The sequence below is a fragment of the Zonotrichia leucophrys genome, chromosome 8 (assembly GCF_028769735.1).
Source record: "Zonotrichia leucophrys gambelii isolate GWCS_2022_RI chromosome 8, RI_Zleu_2.0, whole genome shotgun sequence".
Classification (NCBI taxonomy): Eukaryota; Metazoa; Chordata; class Aves; order Passeriformes; family Passerellidae; genus Zonotrichia; species Zonotrichia leucophrys.
This window is the reverse complement of record NC_088178.1, coordinates 25,427,871-25,448,111: the sequence shown is the minus strand read 5'-3', so window position 1 is coordinate 25,448,111 and position 20,241 is coordinate 25,427,871. Positions and strand designations below refer to the sequence as shown.

General features: G+C 42.0%; 1 protein-coding gene across 2 annotated transcripts in view; it reads left to right on the top strand.

Moving 5' to 3' along the window:
- Positions 1-20,241, top strand: part of LRP8 (LDL receptor related protein 8) — a 170,965-nt gene that overhangs the window by 102,593 nt on the left and 48,131 nt on the right. For both annotated transcript variants that reach the window (XM_064719297.1, XM_064719295.1), the window contains exon 3: positions 2,525-2,647. In XM_064719297.1, the coding sequence (XP_064575367.1) occupies positions 2,525-2,647 (123 nt within the window). The remainder of the gene's footprint in view (positions 1-2,524; positions 2,648-20,241) is intronic.

Genomic DNA, 20,241 nt, shown 5'->3' with positions numbered 1-20,241 from the left:
AGCGCCAGAAGGTAAATCTGGTTGGAAATAAAGTCATTCCAGTCTTGTATTAGAGGTGAGAAATGAGACAGTGCTTCAATATTCTTGCAGTTTGAATAATCTGGGTTGCTGTTTGCAACAGAAATTGGATTTATTTGAATTGAGACAGTCTGCAGAGCTCTCACCCCATGGTGGAAAGTAATAGTAATAAAAAATAATTGCAAATAAAATATAATATTTAAAATATAATTAATAAAAAGAAAAAATTAAACAGCAGAAGTAAAAATAAGAATTGTAGAAAAGATTTGAGCTCCGCCTCTCTTAATCCTGTTCCTTGAAGAGATTAGACAATTTAAATTCAAACAAAAACCAAACACTTTTCTATCCTGCTGATTTTTGTCATGGGACTGTTGGACCTTCAGGAGGGCATGGGGACACGGTGACACTTCTGGACTTGGCCACTGCTGCTGGGTGGTTGTGGCCAGCTTCATTCTGCTGAAGGGAGGGAGCACATTTTAAAAATTGAGTTTCTAATGTCTCCAGTATTACACTGGTCTCTCCTTTCTGGACGGAGCTGTGCTGGTTTCATTTCTAGATGCCACAACCTTCCCCTAAGAGCAGATATAACATTTTACCCAGTGAGCTTCCCAGCCAGCAGGAGAGTGCTCTCACTTCAGCTGTGCATGGGTATCCTATCAGTGTCAGCATTTCTGGCCATTAAATACACCAGATTCATTACAACTTGCCTTAAATACCCCAGCAGTGATGTGCAATAGCCAGTTTCACAAGCTTTGGATTTCTGAAAGGAGTTATTCAGGAGAAAGTCTTTTCCCTCTGATAACAGATGTACAATGTCTTTGGATGAGCCTATCCTTAGTATGACTGGTGTCTTGTAAAACTCCTGGTTTTTATGGAAATGGTTTTTCTGTCCTATATTAGTCCATAATATGTTTCTGAATGGCTGAAGAGAAAATTGAAAGTTGTCCATTTTCCCCTCCCTCATTCTCCAGAAGCTGGTTCATTTAGCAGCAGAAGGGGAGTAAATGTATGTTCTCTTTGAAAAGTGCATCCTGAGAGATTGCACAGCTGCTTAGTGGTGCTTTGCAGTGTTTTCCTGCTGGGTGTCTGCTCAGGGAAGCTGCATGTTTTGTGTGTTAGAAAATGAGTGCTTTATTTCAGCCATGGAAGTCTCTCCAGCATCTCACACAGAAATGCTCCATGTTTCCTGTGTGGGCACGAGAGTGATATTTAACATGACTCCCTTCCTGACAGCAGCTCATGTAGGAAAACAAGAAAGGAAAGTAAAAGATCAAACCCCAGAGGCTTATTTGTTGTGCTTAATGCTTTGAAAATGTTTGCTGGAGGAAGTATTGATGTAGCAATGTGTGTGCACATGACTTGTAAGAGAGAATGGCTTGGCAAGCCCAGGTCTCACTGTGATGTGAGGGCAGCTAAGATATGGAATGAGTTGCCCAGGGAGGTTGTGCTGGCTCCATCTTGGGGTTTTTTTCCTACCAGCCTGGATAAAACACAGAACAGCCTGGTCTGACCTCAGAGCTGAGCCTGTCTTGAGCAGGAGGTTGGACGTGGTGACCTCCTGAGGTCCTTCATTACCTGAATTTTCCTGTGATCCTATTAGGTTGTGAGCAGCTTTGCAGGGGGAAGAGACAAATCTCCCTGCAGCACTTCCTGTGCCATTGATGGCTACCAAAGGTAGATCCCAGTTAGCCAGAGAGCATTTCACTTCAGTGTGCTGACACTGAGCCCCAGCCCTGGCTCAGGACTCAGCAGAAAAGGCACTGAAGTCACCACTGCCAAAGCAGTGAGTGAGAGGTGCCACACCAACACCGAGGCCTCAGCCTGAAGGGGCCCAGTTTAAGTGGAATTTTCTCTTTCTGCCGCAGTGGGAAGGTGCTGACTGGAATTGCAGAGCTCATGGTGCTGCACCGCTGGCACAGAGGAATAGACCAATTAATTGCTTGAGTTCATGTCTTGCATCTTTTTCAAGCCCTAGATTAATGCAAGCAAAGCAAAGAGCGTGGAGTGGTTGACATTTAATGAAATGAATGTTAGTGTTTGAAGGAGTGCTTTATGATCATCTGCTGTGGTGACAGATGTACTAACAAGCCATGAATAGATGGCTCAGATAGAAACATTATTATTTAGATTATAGTACTCGAAAGGTGATACTTGTTTGTCTTGCCTGTCTGTAAATCATGCAGCATGCTTTCAGTTCCATGAAGGCAGAAGCTTTTTATAGTAAAACCCTTAGAAAATTTTCTTGAAAGGGAACATCCCTGTTTTTTGAATGGCTGGAAAAAGACATGAAGGGGGAATCCTCATCAAATAATGGAGGGGTAAGCGTTCTAGTGAGAAGAAACACCCATCTATGAGATATGTGGGACTGTCATGAAGAAGCAATGTTGAATGTGAAATCAATCCTCTTAGCACAGGGCAATCCTTATCATCCTTGGTGGGGTTGGGTGCAGTGGAGATGTTCTGCACTGTTTGTATTCATGCCAAGTACTTTCTTCTTTTCTTGCAGCAAAGAAAACTTGTGCTGAGTCAGATTTCACTTGTGACAATGGGCACTGCATCCCAGCCAGGTGGAAATGTGATGGGGAGGAAGAGTGTCCCGACGGGTCGGATGAATCAGAGGCAGCATGCAGTGAGTAGCTCACAGTGGTGTTTCCAGACATGTTCTGCCATCACAGCACAGAGAAACTAAGCTGTTATTCCCAGCACTTGCAGGATGATCTGTCAGTTTATGCTTGTGCTGGAACAGAATTTACAGACACAAAATATTCAGGTCATTCAAATCACACAGTTTACAAACTTTCAAATGTACCTGTTTTCCAGACTGTGATACAGGCAGTGCTGTCTAGTCTGGATTTCTGTCTGCAAGGGAATTGTAAACATCTTGAGCTGTTTGTCAGGCTCATGATCAGCAGCAGTGGAGAAGTGTCACACTCACCTGGGATCAGGCTTTTTGGAAACTCAGATTTGGTGTTTTGCATGGTAACATATTGGGATTTATCATCACTGCAGACAGCACTTCTGTTATTTTGCAATGTAACTGCATTGCTCAATCTTCATTTTTTATTTTTCCTCTGAGAAAAAATGAAAAATGCAGCAGATGAAAGATGAGGAATGTAAAATAACTAAAGCTAAGAGTAAGTGTTACTGCAGGTAACACCCTTTAAAAACCCAGTAAGTAAAAAAATATTCTTGATTTTCATGTAGTGCATTTTATAATGGCCTTTTGAGGAGGCCCATTTGTGCTCCATTGTTCTAGAGCTGTGAAGAGTTGTCTCATATTGAGTTGAAGGGAATCCCAGGGATATTTTAATGAAAATACTAATATGTAGACTAATATTTTTGTTCTTACTTATATCTGCAGATCTGTTCTTGCCAGAGCAAGAAACTAGTACAGGCCATTCTATTGAATTTCCAGTCATGTACTTCACAAATATTCCCATGAGTCAGAAGCAGTGTTGGAGGAAGTATTTTATCAGATCTTGCCAGAATGGGGTACATAGAGGACTTCAAAATCAACCATACTTTTATTTTTAATCCTAGTACCAGTCCCACTTTCTCCCTAATTAAGGGAGATGAATGCACTTCTCTTGCATAAAATGAATTGAATCATTTTTGCAGCCGCATACAGGCTACAGAAAAAATTACCTCAATAAGTACATTAACATATTTATGTACTGTATTGCTTGGTCTTTCACCCTGCATCCTCCTTAGTTAAAAGCTGCCTCATTAATGCTACTTCCACTACCTGATTGTCTGGAGGGGGGCTGAATAACTAAGCAGCTTCATTTGCTGCAGTCTCTGCCTGCAAATCTCGTGTCAGAGGCCACAGCACAAGCTGTGGATAGGCCAGGCAGCACTGAGATCCCTGATGGTTTCTGTTAATCATCTTCCATCCCTTTTCTACCCATTTCACCTTTCATTTTCCCCCCACTTATTTCATCCTCTGGGGAAATCAGCCTTAAATCCTAAGTATCACAAAAGAAACTTGACCTGAGCCTCAGATTGTTACCATACGGGACTGCTGTCCTCAGAGAAAAGGAATTTGTTCAGATTTTTGTGGGTTTTTTAAAATATTTTTTTCCTCCTACTTGAAACTTTCTAAGAGACCCAAGTCTGTGTTTCTCTGGTGGTTCTTCAGTTCAGAAAAATAGATAACCCATGAAACATCTTCCTGCAACACAGGAAGAAGTTTGTTCTTGTTCTATTAAAGAACGTTGGTATTTCCTTGTCATTTGGCCCATTACTGTAAAAAGCCTGACTCTTCATCTTTGTAAATGTTATTTAAGATGAGGCTGTAGTGACAGAAAATGTAGTGACAGGCAGAATGTATAGATGGGCATTCCTGTATGATACTTCTCTCCAGTCCCATTTTCTTTCCCCCTGATGGAATCAAGGCTGGACTTTCTTCCTGTGTCAAGGGGTGACTGCAGGGCCTGTGATTGTCTCATTTTCCTGCTTAGAAATGCAGCACAGCCCTGTGGAGGGGCCTGCCCTGCAGAGCTTCCCTAGGGAAGGGGCAGGTTGGGAAAGAAGAGATTTCTCACCTCTGTTGAGATCAAACTGCTTTATAAAATCAATGGCTCTCAGACAGGCCCATAATTGCCAGCACCTCTGCCAGGATCTGGGGTTATTCCTCAGTTAATGCAGCACTGGGACATTGTCCACAGTCCAGTCAATCCAGGGAGTTTAAGAGAATTAATAATGCTGACTGTTGCATTTTAGGAGTACTTCCAGCTTAGAATGTGGTGAAAACAAGGCTGTTCCTCTCAGCACCTAGCCACCTGCTAAATGGCTTTTTATTTTCTGAATGCTTTTGTGGTGTGTTTTTAAATACAGTTTGTGCTCTCTTATTGGTAGTTAGAGTTGTTGTTTCTTATGCTTGGCTGAAGGTAAGTTTCTGGGGTTTGGTTTGGTTTTTGGAGGGCTTTTTTTGGTTTTGTTTTTTTTTTTACAGAACCAACATTGTACTTTGGTTTTTCTGTTTCCCCAATCACTGAAGTTCTCAGCTTTGTACCTAACTATGCTCTGTAGGGACATTAGCCATTCCCAGGTGCTCAGGACAGCATGACCTGTGTCCTGTTGGATTGGTGAGATGGCATCACAGCTGGCCTGATTTCTGCTGGACCTGTGATGTCTGCACTTTTCTGCTGTTCATGCAATTATTACTGAATGTGTCTGGGAGTGGTGGCTATAAGGGCATCTCATGAGTCCCATTGAATCCTCAGCCCTGTTGTGGGTTCTGGTTCTAGGTGAAGGTTGATTAGTTTGATTCATTTCAGAGGAGATGGTTACCCAGGCTATTGTTTTGAAATGGCTCATTGTAAATAAGAAGCTGGTTATATTTCTTCATTTTTCTGCAAGACAGGTCACTGGCAGAAGATTTTTGGTAGCTCACATGTACTCTACACTAGAGAGCCCACCATATGCAGAGTCCTGGCCCTGTTTTTCATTACTGCCACCAAAAGCAGCCCAGCATGGCTTGGTGATGCCCTGGGGCTGTGGTGCAGCCACTGCTGATATTCACAGGCTCTGCTTATGAGGATGGAAAGATTCCTCACCTTTTCCTTACCCAGCTTCTTGGAGCTGAGAGAGGGGGAAGGGGAGTCATTTTTCTGACTGAGCTACCAGAGACCTCCAGCAAAATGTATGTTATGCACCTAATGATGTTCCAGCACAGGTACTGAATCATTCTGGTTTTTATACAAGCAGGAAATTTTAAATTTCCCTCTGAAGAATTTAGGTTATTTAATCAGTGACTTAGGCAAAAGAAAATTAAAATCTCAAGAGAAAAATAAAAACAAATGCTAAGAGTCAGTAACAGTGATGGGAACACAAAGGGATAGAGCAAGTGAAAATCTGAGCTGGCAAACTCTTGCCTTAGGACATTGTATATATAATGAGATCGAGGAATGCAGAGAGCATAAACTCACCACTTATTTCTTTTTCAGATATGTGACATTCTCCTGGTTAAGAGCAGAAATTATTGTACAGAAAGGTACAGGGTGTTAGAGTGTAGGATGTTAAGAGGAAGTAAAAGAGACTGGGAAACCTAATTCATACTGCATTTAATAGGGGAATGATTTAATAGGGCAGGTTTAATAAGCAGCAGTTCTGGAAATAGATTTTAAAATGGAAGAGGAATATAAAATCAAACCCTGAATGCTGGTTTGAAATACAGCACCAGTTCAGGCACTTCTTTCTTATTTTGAAGTACATGTCATGAGTGCTTCAGGAAGATGTATCCAAACTTGACAGTTATATTTTTAATGGGTATTTTCCATGGTCCCAGGCACTCTGTGTGCTGCTGCTGTGTGTGCTGATCTCTCAGTGCTGGTCAGTTCTGCCCTCATTTCCTATTAAGTTGCCCAAATATAAAATGCTCTTGTTGGTAGCATTGATGGTATCGTTCACCCCCAAATGCACAATCCTCTCCCAGCTCTCTGCTCAGCCCAAAGGATATTATGTCTCTATTATTCTTCTTTGATGCAGATCTCCTGCATGACTGAGTGGGTTTGGTGACATTACTGTGCTTTTGTGGAAAAGGACTTAATAAACTGTTCCCTGCCCTTGGAGAATTTTTCCTGGAGAAGGGTGGAGTGTTCCTTTCAGGGCATCACATACACTGGGCCATTGAATTCAAGTAGCAAAAGAAAAAACTAGGCCAAATCAGCCAGGCACAGCCAGATACCCAGTTTTGGGACCTGGGGCAGTAAAGAAACCTTTTTTTTTTTCCTTTTATTTTTTAATTTTTTTTTTCTTTTTTCCCCAAGGTTAAGAGCAGATCTGTTGGTATAAATGTGATAAGATGCTGGGGCATTGCAAATGCAGTGGAACATGTAAATTAAAGACTGTTCTGTTGGAATAATCTGTTAGGGATCACTTAGGGAATTGAATACGGTGATGTTAATGCCAGATGTACAGGTGTGCATTTTAACAACACTCCAACTGCACCAACTGGCCCCAGCCAGCATGAAATACAGCCCTGTCCCCCTGGCACTGCCCCTGCTGGGCCTCTGGGAGCACTGCTGAATGGCAGCAGCTGAGGACCCCATCTGTAAAGCAGATATAGGACAAGGGGCTGGATGTGGAAACACTTCTAGAGCCACAGGATCCTCCCAGAGACAAGGCACAAAAGTGGCAGTCTCATTTTCCAGATGCCCAGACTGCTTTGTAGAGCTAGTGATGAAAGCTTTGATTTGTCAATGTGATCAAATTTATTGAGACAAAGTAAAATGAAAACCGCCATGATCATCTCTCCATGAAGTCATGGAATAATTTGGACCTTTGGCAGTCATCTAGTCCAATTCTTTGCTCAGACTGGACCCCTGTCCTCATGTCTGACCACCTCTATTAATGGAAAAAAATCCCTTTGCCAGACTTTCCTTTGCTGCAGCATGTGTCTGTCACCTCCCATCCTGTCACTGGGCACCTCCAAGAACAGTCTGGCTCCATCCTCACTGTTCCCTCCCATTCTGGAGTTGAAGGCAGCAATGACATCTTCCTTTAACCTTCTCTTCTCTTGGCCAAACAAGTGCTGGTCCCCCAACCTCTCCATGTTTGTGGTCTCTCATTTCAGATTACTTTGTCAGATAATTGGCAATGATGCAATTCTGCAATCAAGGATGCAGGTTTTGCCTTGTTCATTCACCCCTGTCAGAGCTTTATCACATCCAAAATATAACTTGGACAATAATTCATTTCTCTGGTTTTAAGATGCCACTTAGCTCCCAGGTTTACTTTGCAGAGGGTTCCAGGCTCCTGAGAACTCCTTTTCCATGGGAGTGTTTACCAGTAGAGATGGACAAGACTTTTTGAGCTCTGTCAGCAGACCTGTAGTTCTCTGGTCATGGTGGCTTACACTCCCTGTTATTCTAAATGTAGGTGATTCTTCAAATTCTCACAAAAGGACCTTGCTTGGACCCTCCCATGTCAGCCCAGTGCTTCCCAAGTGCCTCTGGATCCCCTGCCCCTGCCTGGGCTGCCTCCAGGTGTGTCCTGATGAGCAGCCCTGAGCCGACCTCAATATCCCAGAGGATCCTCAGGGACCAACAAGAGAAGTCTGTGACAGAATAAGGAACCAAATCCAGCTCTTCTGGCATCCTGTTCCTTTTCTTGGAGCGTGAAATTACTCTTTTTACATCAAAGGAAATTCAGCAAACTCAAAGCTGAGCAGTTTATCTCCAGTAGTGGGATAACTTTGTCTGTGGCTTGTGGGCAGTGAATTACATCTCCTTTTTGATGATGATTACATGGCTTTGGTGATCTCAGCATTTTACTTACCTAAAGATGTAAATGAATTTAGGATTTGTAATGATTGTGCTGCAATTCTACCAGTGCTGAAAAGTTTTAAGTAATACCTACACAAAATGTGGTTTTCCTTTATGGGAATGCATTTTGAGCTTGTCTCAGCAGTGACCTTTGCAGAGGGCTGACCAAGTTCTGTAGGAAAACTAAGTGAAAAAACCTACTGGGTCTGGTCTGGTGTTTGTCATGTTCTGTTTTTTATCAGTGTTATCTTGTGAGGGAGTCACTTTTTTCTGTAGCATTGTCTGCTTGGACATTTGCAGTGTTTCCATCCCCCAGATCAATCTGGAGATTTCGCTTGTTGTTGACAGCTACAAAGTTTAAATACCAGCATTTAAACATTCTCCCTATTGGTCTAATGGGTTCATGCAGTTTATAGACAAGAGTGGTCATAAAAGAGTTGGATGCTGCCTTTTTATGGCTACAATTAATCATGCAGTTATTTCAATAGGAGAGAATAGCAGGGAAATTAAAGTTGAGTGTATGAAGCTCTTGTACGTGTAATTATTTAACAGGCTATAAATATTGAACTACTAAAAACATAAAAGTTTTTCAGAAATCTCAAGTAGCTTTTCATTGCTTGGTGCTTTTGTCTTTTCCATTCTCTTGCTTACCTGCTTTCTGAAATTCAGATTACCTGATTTTTATATTTATCCTTTTGTTTGTTTATTGAGGGAAGGATGCAGGAATCACAGTTGTTTAACTGTTATGGCTGATGTGAAAAGGAAATAATTTCTGGGAAAAAGGCAAAACATAATTTGCAGACTAAAATGTTTTAACTGAATGAAGTAGTATTGCAGTACAAGAGCACAGACAGCCCTTTTCACATCAGCCCTTTTTTAAATGGGTGAATGATGGTGTGAGGAAATGATGGTGTGAGGAAAATAAGCAAATATCAAATTACTTTATCTTAACATTACTGACATTAAAATAGCTTCTGCATTTTGGTGTCATAATGAACTTTATATTGAAACTGTGTTTCCTTGTTCTATCACCTTTTATTTGATGGGTATTTTTCCTCTCTTTCTCCATTCCTGCAGTTGTAGGATCCTGTTTTCATTCCCTCCCACTGAAAGCTTTTGCAGTTTTAATAAGGGTCTCATGACACTCCATCCTGCTTCCTTTAGGATTAGGATCACGATTTAGACTGGTTTAATATGCAGTCTCTGCATGCTTTGTTAGGTAATTCCTGTAATTTCAGCCTTGCACTGGAGATTTTTAATGCCTGCAATGCTTCCAGTGAGATTCTGCTCTGGGCTGAGGGTCAGAGCCAGCACTGCCTGCACGTGTGAGAGTGGTGTGGATCCTCCCTGTGCCTTTGTGGGGTGCACTGAGAGCCAGAATCAGGGCTTGGCTTTAGCATTAGCTCCAGCCTCCTTTCTAGGGACACTGTGTTCATGACTGTATTTGAAGTGACACATTTCAGCTGACTCTTTTTGTCTTGTATTTTAACCCACTACAACACATTACAAATCCTTTGCATTAAAATGCAGAGAACCGAGTGCTTTGTTAGAGCACACATTAGGCTCATGCCAGATCTTGCACCCTTTTTCTGGCCTGCTCTCATCATCTTCCCTGTCACTGGAGCTCTCGAAGTTGTATGAGGCTGTGATTCTCTGTTCTGGCAGTGGTTGCAAACATAACCACACTTCTCTTTTTTTCCTGTACAGGGATTAACATGTGTGACATGTTTGACAATCAATTTCATTTCTAGCCATTGTATGTGCAGTGATACATGTGTGTTGAGAAATGCACACAGACACACAGAGAAAAGAACTATTGGTCATTCTAGTATTTCACCAGGTATCTCAGCCCCATGGGGAGTGGGACTGAGAAATAGCAATTACCATACTGAATTCCACTGGAATTTGCATTGCTGCTTCCCAATTCCTGCCTCTAGACATGTTGCAAGTATCAACCTTGGAGCTAAGTTGTGAGAACCAGCAGGGATGTTTGTAATGAAGTCAAGGTGTAGGTGGTTAGGAAAAGTCTTTTCTTCCCAGCCACAGGTCTACACATCAGTGTTCTTGTGCAACAGCCCGAACACATTCAATTAAAATTGCCATCTAAGCTGCCTGTTCCATCCTCTAAAAAGGAAAACAGGTGGGGGTTTCTTTGTATGTACATAAAAGATGAAATGTTCACTCTGAGATAAGAAACACAATTATTTAATAGCACCAGAGCCTTTTCAGACTTTCTTTCACACATAAAAGAATGAGGACATACTAGAATTTATTAAATCTATGCTTATCTACTGAATCCTTTTTATTTTTTTCCATGAGTTCTTCATGTCCTCTTGGCTCCTTTGCCTTTTAGCAGCATTTCACTTGTCAATACCTTTAAAACCTCAGTAGAGTTTTCACTTTAGCATGGAAAAACCAGCATCTCCCCTTGGTATGAGCCAATGTCCTCTCTGTGGCCATGCAGGTGCTGCCAGGAATGGTCTCCCTGCAGCTGCTGGAGCTGGGCTGGGACACTGCACTCAGGTTTTCCTTTGTGGCATGAAGTTCTGGGAAGCCCTGAATGCTGTTTGTTTTATTCAGTCCTTTGACAGAACAGAGAGGAGATACTGTCCTGGAAGATATGAGACGAAATACCAATGCTGCACCATCCTCAGGCAAGCTTTTCATTTAAATTTTAAAAGTACAAACTTCAGGAAGCAGGAAAAAGTGTTTTACAATGAATTCTGCCAGTGTCCTGGAGACCTGTATAATTTTTCTTTCTATGATTTTATCACTCATCTTGGCAGGTTTCATTATGTTTGCTCATCGAGGGACCTTTTGTGCCTTTATTTTCCCTCGTGACAAAAGGAGCACTTTTGCATCCATAATCTCTTTTACAAATAGGTCTCCTCTCAATGCTGCTCAACTCCTTTATCCTTTGTACAGTTTTGTCCCCCTAGCGTTCTGTGGGGCTTTTTCCTCCCTGTTTTCATTGGAGTTGGAATAATCTCAGTGAACAAGAGAAAGTGAGCCTGGGAGGAAGGAGAGAAGGAGCAGCTGCTGACACCTTGTTTTAATGATATTTCAGCTTTTCAGGGGAGGAACTGAAAAGTTTTTCTGCTTTTCAGTTACCTGTAACTTCCACTATTTGGAAGTTGCACTTAGAAACAGCATCTTAAGCAAGTTGCTTCAGCTGAAAATGACTGGGAAGAAATCAAGATAAAAAACCATTGGTAAGATTTTCTAATCTCTTAGATTTCCCAGAGTACACCAAGCTTTTGTATAGTGTATGTAAAATGAAAAAACCCACCCTGTAATAGTAGATTTAATTAAATGAATCTGTGAGGAAAAATTAAAGTGGGCTTTGGAAGAGGTAATTCAAATACTCCAACTATTTTATCTCTAGTCAGATACAATGTTTTGGTTTTTACAAAGAAAAGCACGTCCACGCTTCTTCTAGTCGGGCTTTTGATTATTTTAATCAATGGTTTCTTTCCAGCTTGCACAATATGTTTACTTCTAAGAAACAGCAATGCTGTGGAAGATCACAATAGAACTATCTGTGTTTTTTCTCATAATTAAAGTTCTATTCTGTTTCCATAATTACCTGATGAGAAACCTGGAAAAATGGTTCCTGATTCATTATATTCAAGCCAGACAGTGAACTAAACAGCTCTTAAGGGATTAAAGAAACATTGTCACCCTTGAAATCACAATTTTATGTTCCTTTTTGCACATAACTACTCTACTACCAGCCCATTCTAAATTGTTCTTCTGTCCGATAACCAACAAGCACTTAAACCACCAACTTAAATCACAATTTGTAATTTCAGCACCAAGAGGTGCTTCAGAAAAGGGATCCTGTAATAGCAGTGCCAGTTTCCTTTGTAATTAAGTAATTGTGTGTGCAGTGTAATTAAGCAATTGAGTTTGCAGCAGGGCATTGCTGAAGCCAGTGGGGTTCTGCCCAGGCTGTGCAGCTGCCTTCTGGCACAGAGCTCATGGCTGTGCTGGGGTTACAGGGGCTGGCAGAGGATTTGGTGTCAGAACAGACTGGAGAGAAGCAAGAAGAGCAAGGAAACTGAGGAATAGCAGGAGGATTAAAGTAGGGTCAGAGGGTCCCTCATCTGACACCAGAGGGTCCCTCATCTGGCTTGAGTGTTACCCTTCATATACAGAGATAATTGTATTAATTATAATTCATTAAAGATAGTTACTGCACATTGGGCAAAAGCAGCCTCTGAAGGTGGGTTTGAAGAAGAAGAGCATGCCCAGGAAATGTGGGAGGATGCCCTGAGGAGAGGGCAGGGTGAGCAGCAGTGCAGGTAGGAGGCTGAGGGGAAGGGCTGGGAGAGCAGGAGTCTGTGCCAGTGGTGGAGCACACCTGGTTCTGTGCTGTCCCCTGTGCTGAGCAGTGATGGGAAATGAAGATTTTGGTGTGTGGCTCTCAGGGGACTTGCAGGACATCCTGCCATAAAGTCCTGGAGCTGCAGGCCTGGCAGTCAAGAGCCAGGCCTGGCTTTGTTCTGGCTCTGCTGCTGCCTTGTGGCGGGGCCATGGGTGACTGAAGTTAAAAGCATCACCATCTGCAAAAGAACTGGAGTCATTTTGTCAAGGCTGCTGCTGTGTCATCAGAACTGGGTGATTGGAGTGTATTCCTGATTATATTCCTCTCTGATAGGCACCAGCTAGTAATAAGGCTACAAATTGTGATTGGATTTTTCCATTGGGTTAAAAGCTTTTAACTGTGGTACTCTTGTTGGTCTAATTTCTTGCCAGATTTTTTTGTTAACTGAGTAAAAGTTGAGCACATGGGACATTTTAAGTTGACTGTTGCTCTTCCACAATCTCTTACTGAAAGTTTTCATCCACAACTCTTTAGTAAGATACTTTCTTAAGTCTGTTTTCCAATAAGTGTAGGTAAGGAGTAAAGCCTAGGTGTTCACAAGTACACCAGGAAATATCTATAGGATCCAGCTGAGACTTCTGAAAGAGATTGCCAGTGTTTAAATGCACCTTTGGGATGCTTCAGTGTAGGCAGCAGCTTCTGAGGTGAATGCTCTAAATTAATGGATTCTGGGAAGCAATTCCTTTTGCAGACTCTGCTTCTGTGGGGTGGTTGGAAGGAGGCATCTGGCCATGCCTGTGCTTTGCTAACATGTGCACATGCATCAGTAGCTCCCTGAAGGCACTGAGGTGCACAGGCTCTGACAAAAACTGAGCTTAAGCAACTTCTTCAAATCCATTCATGGGAATGTTTAAAAAAGAAGTGGGAGTTATGAATTTGTGTAGCCTTTAGGCACAGATCATCTCTCCCATATGTGCTCTCAGATTTTTGCCTTTGCTGTTCTACTGCCTGCTGTAGCTGGATTTTATTGTCCTGAAATTTAAAGGTCACTGTTGTTACTTCCAGCTGCTGTTGGACTGGGAGCATGGATTTTTGGGATGAGGAGAAGTCAGCCCATCATGGCAGAATGACCTTATCTGAGTACCAGTTGTGCTCCATTGCTTAGTGTGTCTTGAGCTGTTCATTTTTATGTTTTGTGAGCTGGAAATCTTGATTGAGAAGGTTTAAAGAGAAGTTTTTAGGCAGAAGTGTGTGCCAGGATTATGGAGAAAATTGAGAATTTCCATTGTTCTTTTTTTTCCTTCCTTTCATTGTTACACTGTGAGGGTGTAAACATTATACCTTGTTTTACTTGAAATGCAGAATTGTCCTTTGAAATGGTACTTGGAATGCAAACCAGAAGAATTAATAGATCTAAACTGCTGGTGGCCTCAGATTGGTGGTGGCCTGAATTCTGAGCACAGTTTGAGTCCTAATGCACAAGATTTCTGTTTATTTAACAGTGGCCTTTGCATTGTGCTTGTACATTGCAACTCCTATCCACCCCTCTGAGTTCTGCTTTACAGTTTCTTTCCACAGAGTACTGAGCAAGGAATTTCCATGTGTTTCTGTTTTCTTTATGAGATTAGAGCCCATGATATTCTCAGCATATGGTATGAAATATTTATTATTGTTTTTAAAAGCTGATTTTAGGAGACAGTCTGTGATGTGACTGCATTTAGTAACATAAATGAAAGTCCTTTTCTTTTTGCATATATTTAAGAAGCTGTGAGGAGTTAGTCATGGTGAGTTCTAAATACCAGGGAGACGACCACTGTGAAAACATTTCAAAAGGAAGTAGCTTGAAGCTATAGAGTGATGTTTAGAAAAGGCCAATTTAAACTAAATAAAAATGTAATCCCTGTTATACATAATAAATGAAGAAGAAATCTCTAAAATTGTGTAAAAGAATTAAAATAAAAACAAGTCTGGGATTCAAGTTCCTGCAAAAAGTGTATTCAATGACTATGCAAAATCAGGGATGAACTTCAGAACTGTGGGGTCACTTCTTTACTTTACATAGCCTAACAGCAATTTTGCATATTCTTCTCCTTCACTTGGATTTTTTTCATTCATCTCCTATGGTTTTGGTTTGAAAAAGCAGTGTTTTTTTCCAGAGTGTAAAGCAGCTGCCACTGGAAGCTGTCGTGTAACTTATGTTCCAGAAGGAGTGAATGTGTCCCTATCTGCTCATCAAATATTTTGAGAACAAGGGCTGATGTTTCTGGCTTTCAAGACACATTTTCTCTCCTCCTGAGCCAAATGAAAAATTTCCGTAGCTCAACACATGTGCTCACTTACTCCTCTGTGCTGTAATCATTTAAGCACTTTCCCAAACTCCAGAGACCTTGAGAGATCAGAACTGGCTGGATGGAGAGAGTGGAGAGGTTTGAGAGGGGGAGGAGGAGCAGCAGCCTCGAGAGTGATGGTTCAGTGCAGGGTTAATGCAGCCAAGGATGACACAAGGCAGTGCACACAGCACTGGATGCAGAAATCTGTCTTTAAAAGCACAATTACTACACCTGGAGCTCCAGCACTTTGTGTAGTGGTTGTCAGCTAAAACCAAATTAAGAACTGGACCTACACTGCAGAGAGACTGGGCTGACCGAGTCGTGTGGTTCTGTTGACTGAAAATCAGCAAGGGCACCACGTGTCCTCTTCTGTAACAGAATCTGTTTGCTTTTCTCTATAACCTGGCTCACTGAGACTGGGTACATGCTGCAGTCTGGATCCTGGGGTGACTTGTAGGCTGGATTTAATATTTTATGTGGCCACACAATGTTACCTGTATAGAAAATGTAATCAAGCAATACATTTGAACATTGTTACCAGCACATTTCTCCAGGCAATAGTCAATCAGGAATCAGTTTCAAACAGGAGGAAGGGAGTATTTTGGTTTGATGATTCCACTTGCCTACTCTTGTTTTGGATTGTGGTTTTTGTTGGTTTTGATATTTTAACTTAACAGAATGAAGCACTCTTTAGGTATCCAGACATTTTTCATATTAGTTGCTTTTTAGGGGTGAAGCAAGGGAATATTTCCTTATCATTCTGAAGGTTATATTGGTTCAGCTCAGCCTTTGTATTAATTCCAGCTGGGGATCACGAGAAATGTGTGTTGCTGCAGGACTGAACTGTAATTGTGACACGGATCAAAATCTCTGCCAGGCTGTTCTTTCCCTCTCCTAAAGCAGATTAGCAGCCTGGCATCTGTTTTCTTTGGGGAAGATGGCAGAGATGCCCAGAGAGCAGAGGAGCTGCCTCACAGCTGCCCTTTGTGCCTGTGCCCGCCATCGTGCCATGTCCCTGATGGGGGCAGGCAGGGCTGGTGGCTTTGGTGGCTCCTGGCTGCTCCTGCCTTGTGGGATCTCAGCACGGCAGTCCTGACATGCAGGGTCACCGAGACAACCCTTGGGGGGCTCAGAGGTCCTGGAACGTGGCCAGAAGTGTCTGGTGGTTGACTTTGACCCAGCACAGGAAACATCACCTGTATGAGGATGGGAGAATCACACAGGGATAAATGGTGAAGAGATAATTAGTTATAGTTGAAACACAGGTTTTGGGATCTCGGTACAGGGGGGTTCTAGGGAGACAAGATGGAGGAATTGGGGCGTGTCCTGTCCTCCTTCTTCTTCTTCTTCTTGTCGTCCATCTTTTGTGGTGGTGGTGGCACTTTGAGATTGGTTCTTACTAAAAGTGCACTTGTCAATAAGGGTGAAAGGTATTGGGGGGAAAAGGTAAATATCTTATATGTAATTTTGGGTATAAAGATAACTGACCACCCCGAGGGCACGCAGTGTGCTCATGGCTGACGTGCTGTGCGGACCTCTGTTGGGCCGAGAGAAGATATTGTAGATAAAAAAATTATTAAACACTGAAGACCGAAAAAACCTGAAAACTCCTTTCGTCCTTTGGAGCGCAGGCTGCCCCAAGGCCATCCCGAGCCTTTCTAGGCCATCAAAACCAGCCGAGAACGGGACACGGCCTTTGGGGTGCAGCAGGGCTGGGCTGGGGCTTGGGGCAAAGCTCTTCAGTCTGCCAGAGCCCTTCCCCTTGAGCTCCGAGTGCCTTCACTCCTGCCTGCCAGGTGGGAAAGACCTACATAAAGACAGCTCTGCCTCATTGTCAGAGGAGGTTCTGGAAAGGCTGGGCTCTCTGAGTGCAGTTATTTAAAGTTCTGACATCAGAGTCCCTCAAGTCTTAGGTGGCTGTGTAGGAAATTACAGCTGACCTGCATAGGAAATGAGGTGTGCTTTCAACCTGAATGTCATAAAAATTACTTTACCTAGGCTAAGTGCAATCTTACCTACTATACAGGTAACAGAACTTGGTCTCAGAGATTATTCTGCTTCTTTTAGTTATGGTAGGTTGGAAAGAAAGTCTTCCTGCTGAAAGCATTAAAAATCATGCAGCAGCCCTTAAGAACCATGTTACACTGTACTTCTGTGAGCTTTTCTCCTGCTTGCTCTGTGGGTGGGATTCCTGCAAAGTTCAGTCATTGAGTTAGCAAATACTTCAGGTGAATTTGATTTCTCTTCCATCCCTGACTCCTGTTCCTTTATGTCCTGGGCTTGATTGACTCTTTGGTGCATAAGAGAGGAAGAATTCCAATTAAAAGTTTCCCCAGTTTCTTTATGCATGGATTGCCATCCAGTACAGGCTGGGCTTTTGATGCAGCCTTTTCTTCTGTCAGAGCATTCTGCCCTGCCATCTATTTTCACTGAAGATATAACATTTCCCCTCAGGATATCATAGATTTTTGTTATTTTATTCAGTTTGGCCACCACATTTGGTTATGAGGATAGAGAAGCAGATTATTGGGGGGAGACATTAACTGTATATGGAAACTTTGTTTCTGTGGGAAATTAGTGTAAGAATCCATAATATTGAGAGTTGAAATTATTACAGTCTAGGTACAAGGGGGAGTTAGATAATAAATTCATTGAAGAAGGAAAGCCAGAAGCAAGCAGGGGAATTTTCTGGCCAGGTATAGGAGGGATTGTAAGGAATTCTTTAGCTGTAAGAAAAACAAATCCATATAGTGTGATACTGATCAATGAGAGTGCAAGTATAGGGTGCAGTGGCAGAAACTGAGTAAATACTGAAAGTATTTCTAATTTCTGTTCAGAAGGAAGAGGAAGAAGTTGCATTTGCACATTTAATGCCATTCTTGCTACTCAACAGCAGCTATTAAAGCAGAAGCACTGACAAACTGTCATTGAGGGACACAGCCAGTCAGTTTTCTGATCTGTATTTGTTTGTTTTTTTTTTTTTAGAACTTGCATTGCTGTTTTTTGTAGATATTGGAACACTGGTGGAAGTTTCAGTAAGTTAGTAAAAGCTGTGTTTTTAGAGTGGTTTAAAAGGTTAAACAGAGCACAGTACAGAACCTGCTGTAGGAGATCTGCTGCCCAAACCAGGAGTTCCTGACTGGTACAACAATAACAATTCAGCTCCAGAGCTCTGTGTGCTTAACTGGCTGTTGTTAGTTTTGGACAAAACCACAGAGAGTCTGATAATGGAACATAATGCATCAAGATTTAAAAAAAAAAAAAAAGAAAAAAAATCTGTGTCAACATGTTAGGGAAAACAAGAGTTGTGTCACTTCTCAGTAGTTCTTGATTGAATCATGACCTTGTTAATAAGATACTGTGAATTTTAATAAGCTACTGTGTGTATTTTGTGATATGTGATTTGACTTAAACATAAAGGTTAGAAAAATGTAGTTTACAGCATAATTAGAGGTTGTACTAAGCACGTTGAAGAGCAGGTGGTTGAGAGGTGGTAAAAGACATGGGCAGCTGCTGTAAAGTGGAAAGGTTATTAGACAGGGGGCTGTGAACAACCTTGCACGGCTCACATGATTAGAGTTGAAAAATAAACCTTATTAGAAGGGTATTTGGTATTTGATTTATTGAAGAGAGGGTTGAGGGTTGCCTTTTATCAATTTACACCTGTTTCTTTGGTTTCATCACACAGTTGTTTCTTTAGCTTAGCAAGAATCAGCCTGATCCAGGAAACCAGATAAGAGAAACACAGATAAGATACAGCTCTTAACAGTAGTGGCAAATAAAGTGGGCTCACTTATACAGAAATCCTTCCTGGCTTTAAACCAAAATTGGTACCTGTCTTAAAGATATGCTGTTGTTTAAATGAGGTGTCAATGTGAAGTCAGCCTTTGCTGTGCAAGCATTTCATGGTCCTGAGGCTTTCAAACATGGCAAGTGCTCTCAGCTGCTGCACACAGACAGCAGGGATGCTCACAGATCAGAGGTGAGGGCACTTGGCCCAGCTGCTGCAAGGCACAGCAAGCTCTGACACTGGAAGGAACTCCACCTTAGAATCATGGAATACTCCAAATCAGTGGGAAGGAATTCTCAGGGCAAAAACTGTATTGTTCAGTTAAGAGAGCTCCACAGGTGGGGGAGAACCACTCTCCTTTCTTCTCCCCAACCATGGGTCATTATTTGAATCACAGATTGGTCAGGGTTGGAGATCATCCAGTCCAGTGCCCCTGCTGAGGCAGGGTCACCTGGAGCAGGTGACACAGGAACATGTCCAGGTGGGTTGGGAATGTTTCCAGAGAGGGAAACTCCACAACCTCCCTGGGCAGCTGTTCCAGTGCTCTGCTACCCTCAGTATAAAGAAGTTCTGCAAAATGTCTCAGGAGAAAGTCACAGGTACCAAGAAACTTTTTTTTTTCTGTTCTGTTATCCTTGGAGATGTGTTTTTCTCAACACATGGAAACCAGGAGAAATCTCTGAGAGGTGCCAGGTCACATGGATGGCAAACATAATTGGGGAGATTTTGCACACTGTAGTAGCTCATCACCTGCTTGGTGATTGATGGCAGAGTTTTCATGGAGTTAACGAGCAGAATGTTAACGAGTAGAAGTTACCAATATCCATCTATGCAGACTATATTATATGTACTACCTATATCTAATATATCTACTTCTTTTCATCTCTGATGTGCACAGAATATGCCCAGAGATAACGAGACAGTGTGCTGTAGGTGCAGGAAGCTGTTTTGGCATGTTTTGCTGCTGAGCCCTTTGAAGTCGTTTGCAGCCTTTCAGCATTGGGAAGCGACAGTCGCCGTTCCAGCAGCCTCTGTTGTCTGAGCAAGCTCTGGCTCCTTCCCTTCTGATCAAAAGCACTTGGTGAAAGGTGCAGCTTGGATCCTTTAAAGCATCTCATTATGGGTTATATTTAGAAGTGTGAAGAATATATTATTAATTACAAGGATGCTCCAAAGCAAAGAAGCTGTTTTATCCATGCCCTTGATGAACAGAAAAGTTCCTGTGCTGAAGGAAGGTTATGCAATTAACAGTAGATTCATTAGGAGTTCATCAGATAGCAAACTGTGCTTATCTTCAGGATGGTACTGGAATATCTGACAATTTCCTAGTTACTGCCTAAGTGATAAGGAAGAGCAAGAGACAGAAACTGCCAGTTCCTGATATATAAATTTTTATAAATTTCTTGATTATATAAATTTTAGTGCCAGTAAAATTTATATAATACAGTTTACGTATCTGTTAGATGCTAGTTTTATATATATATAATATTTTACATCTCAATTTACAGA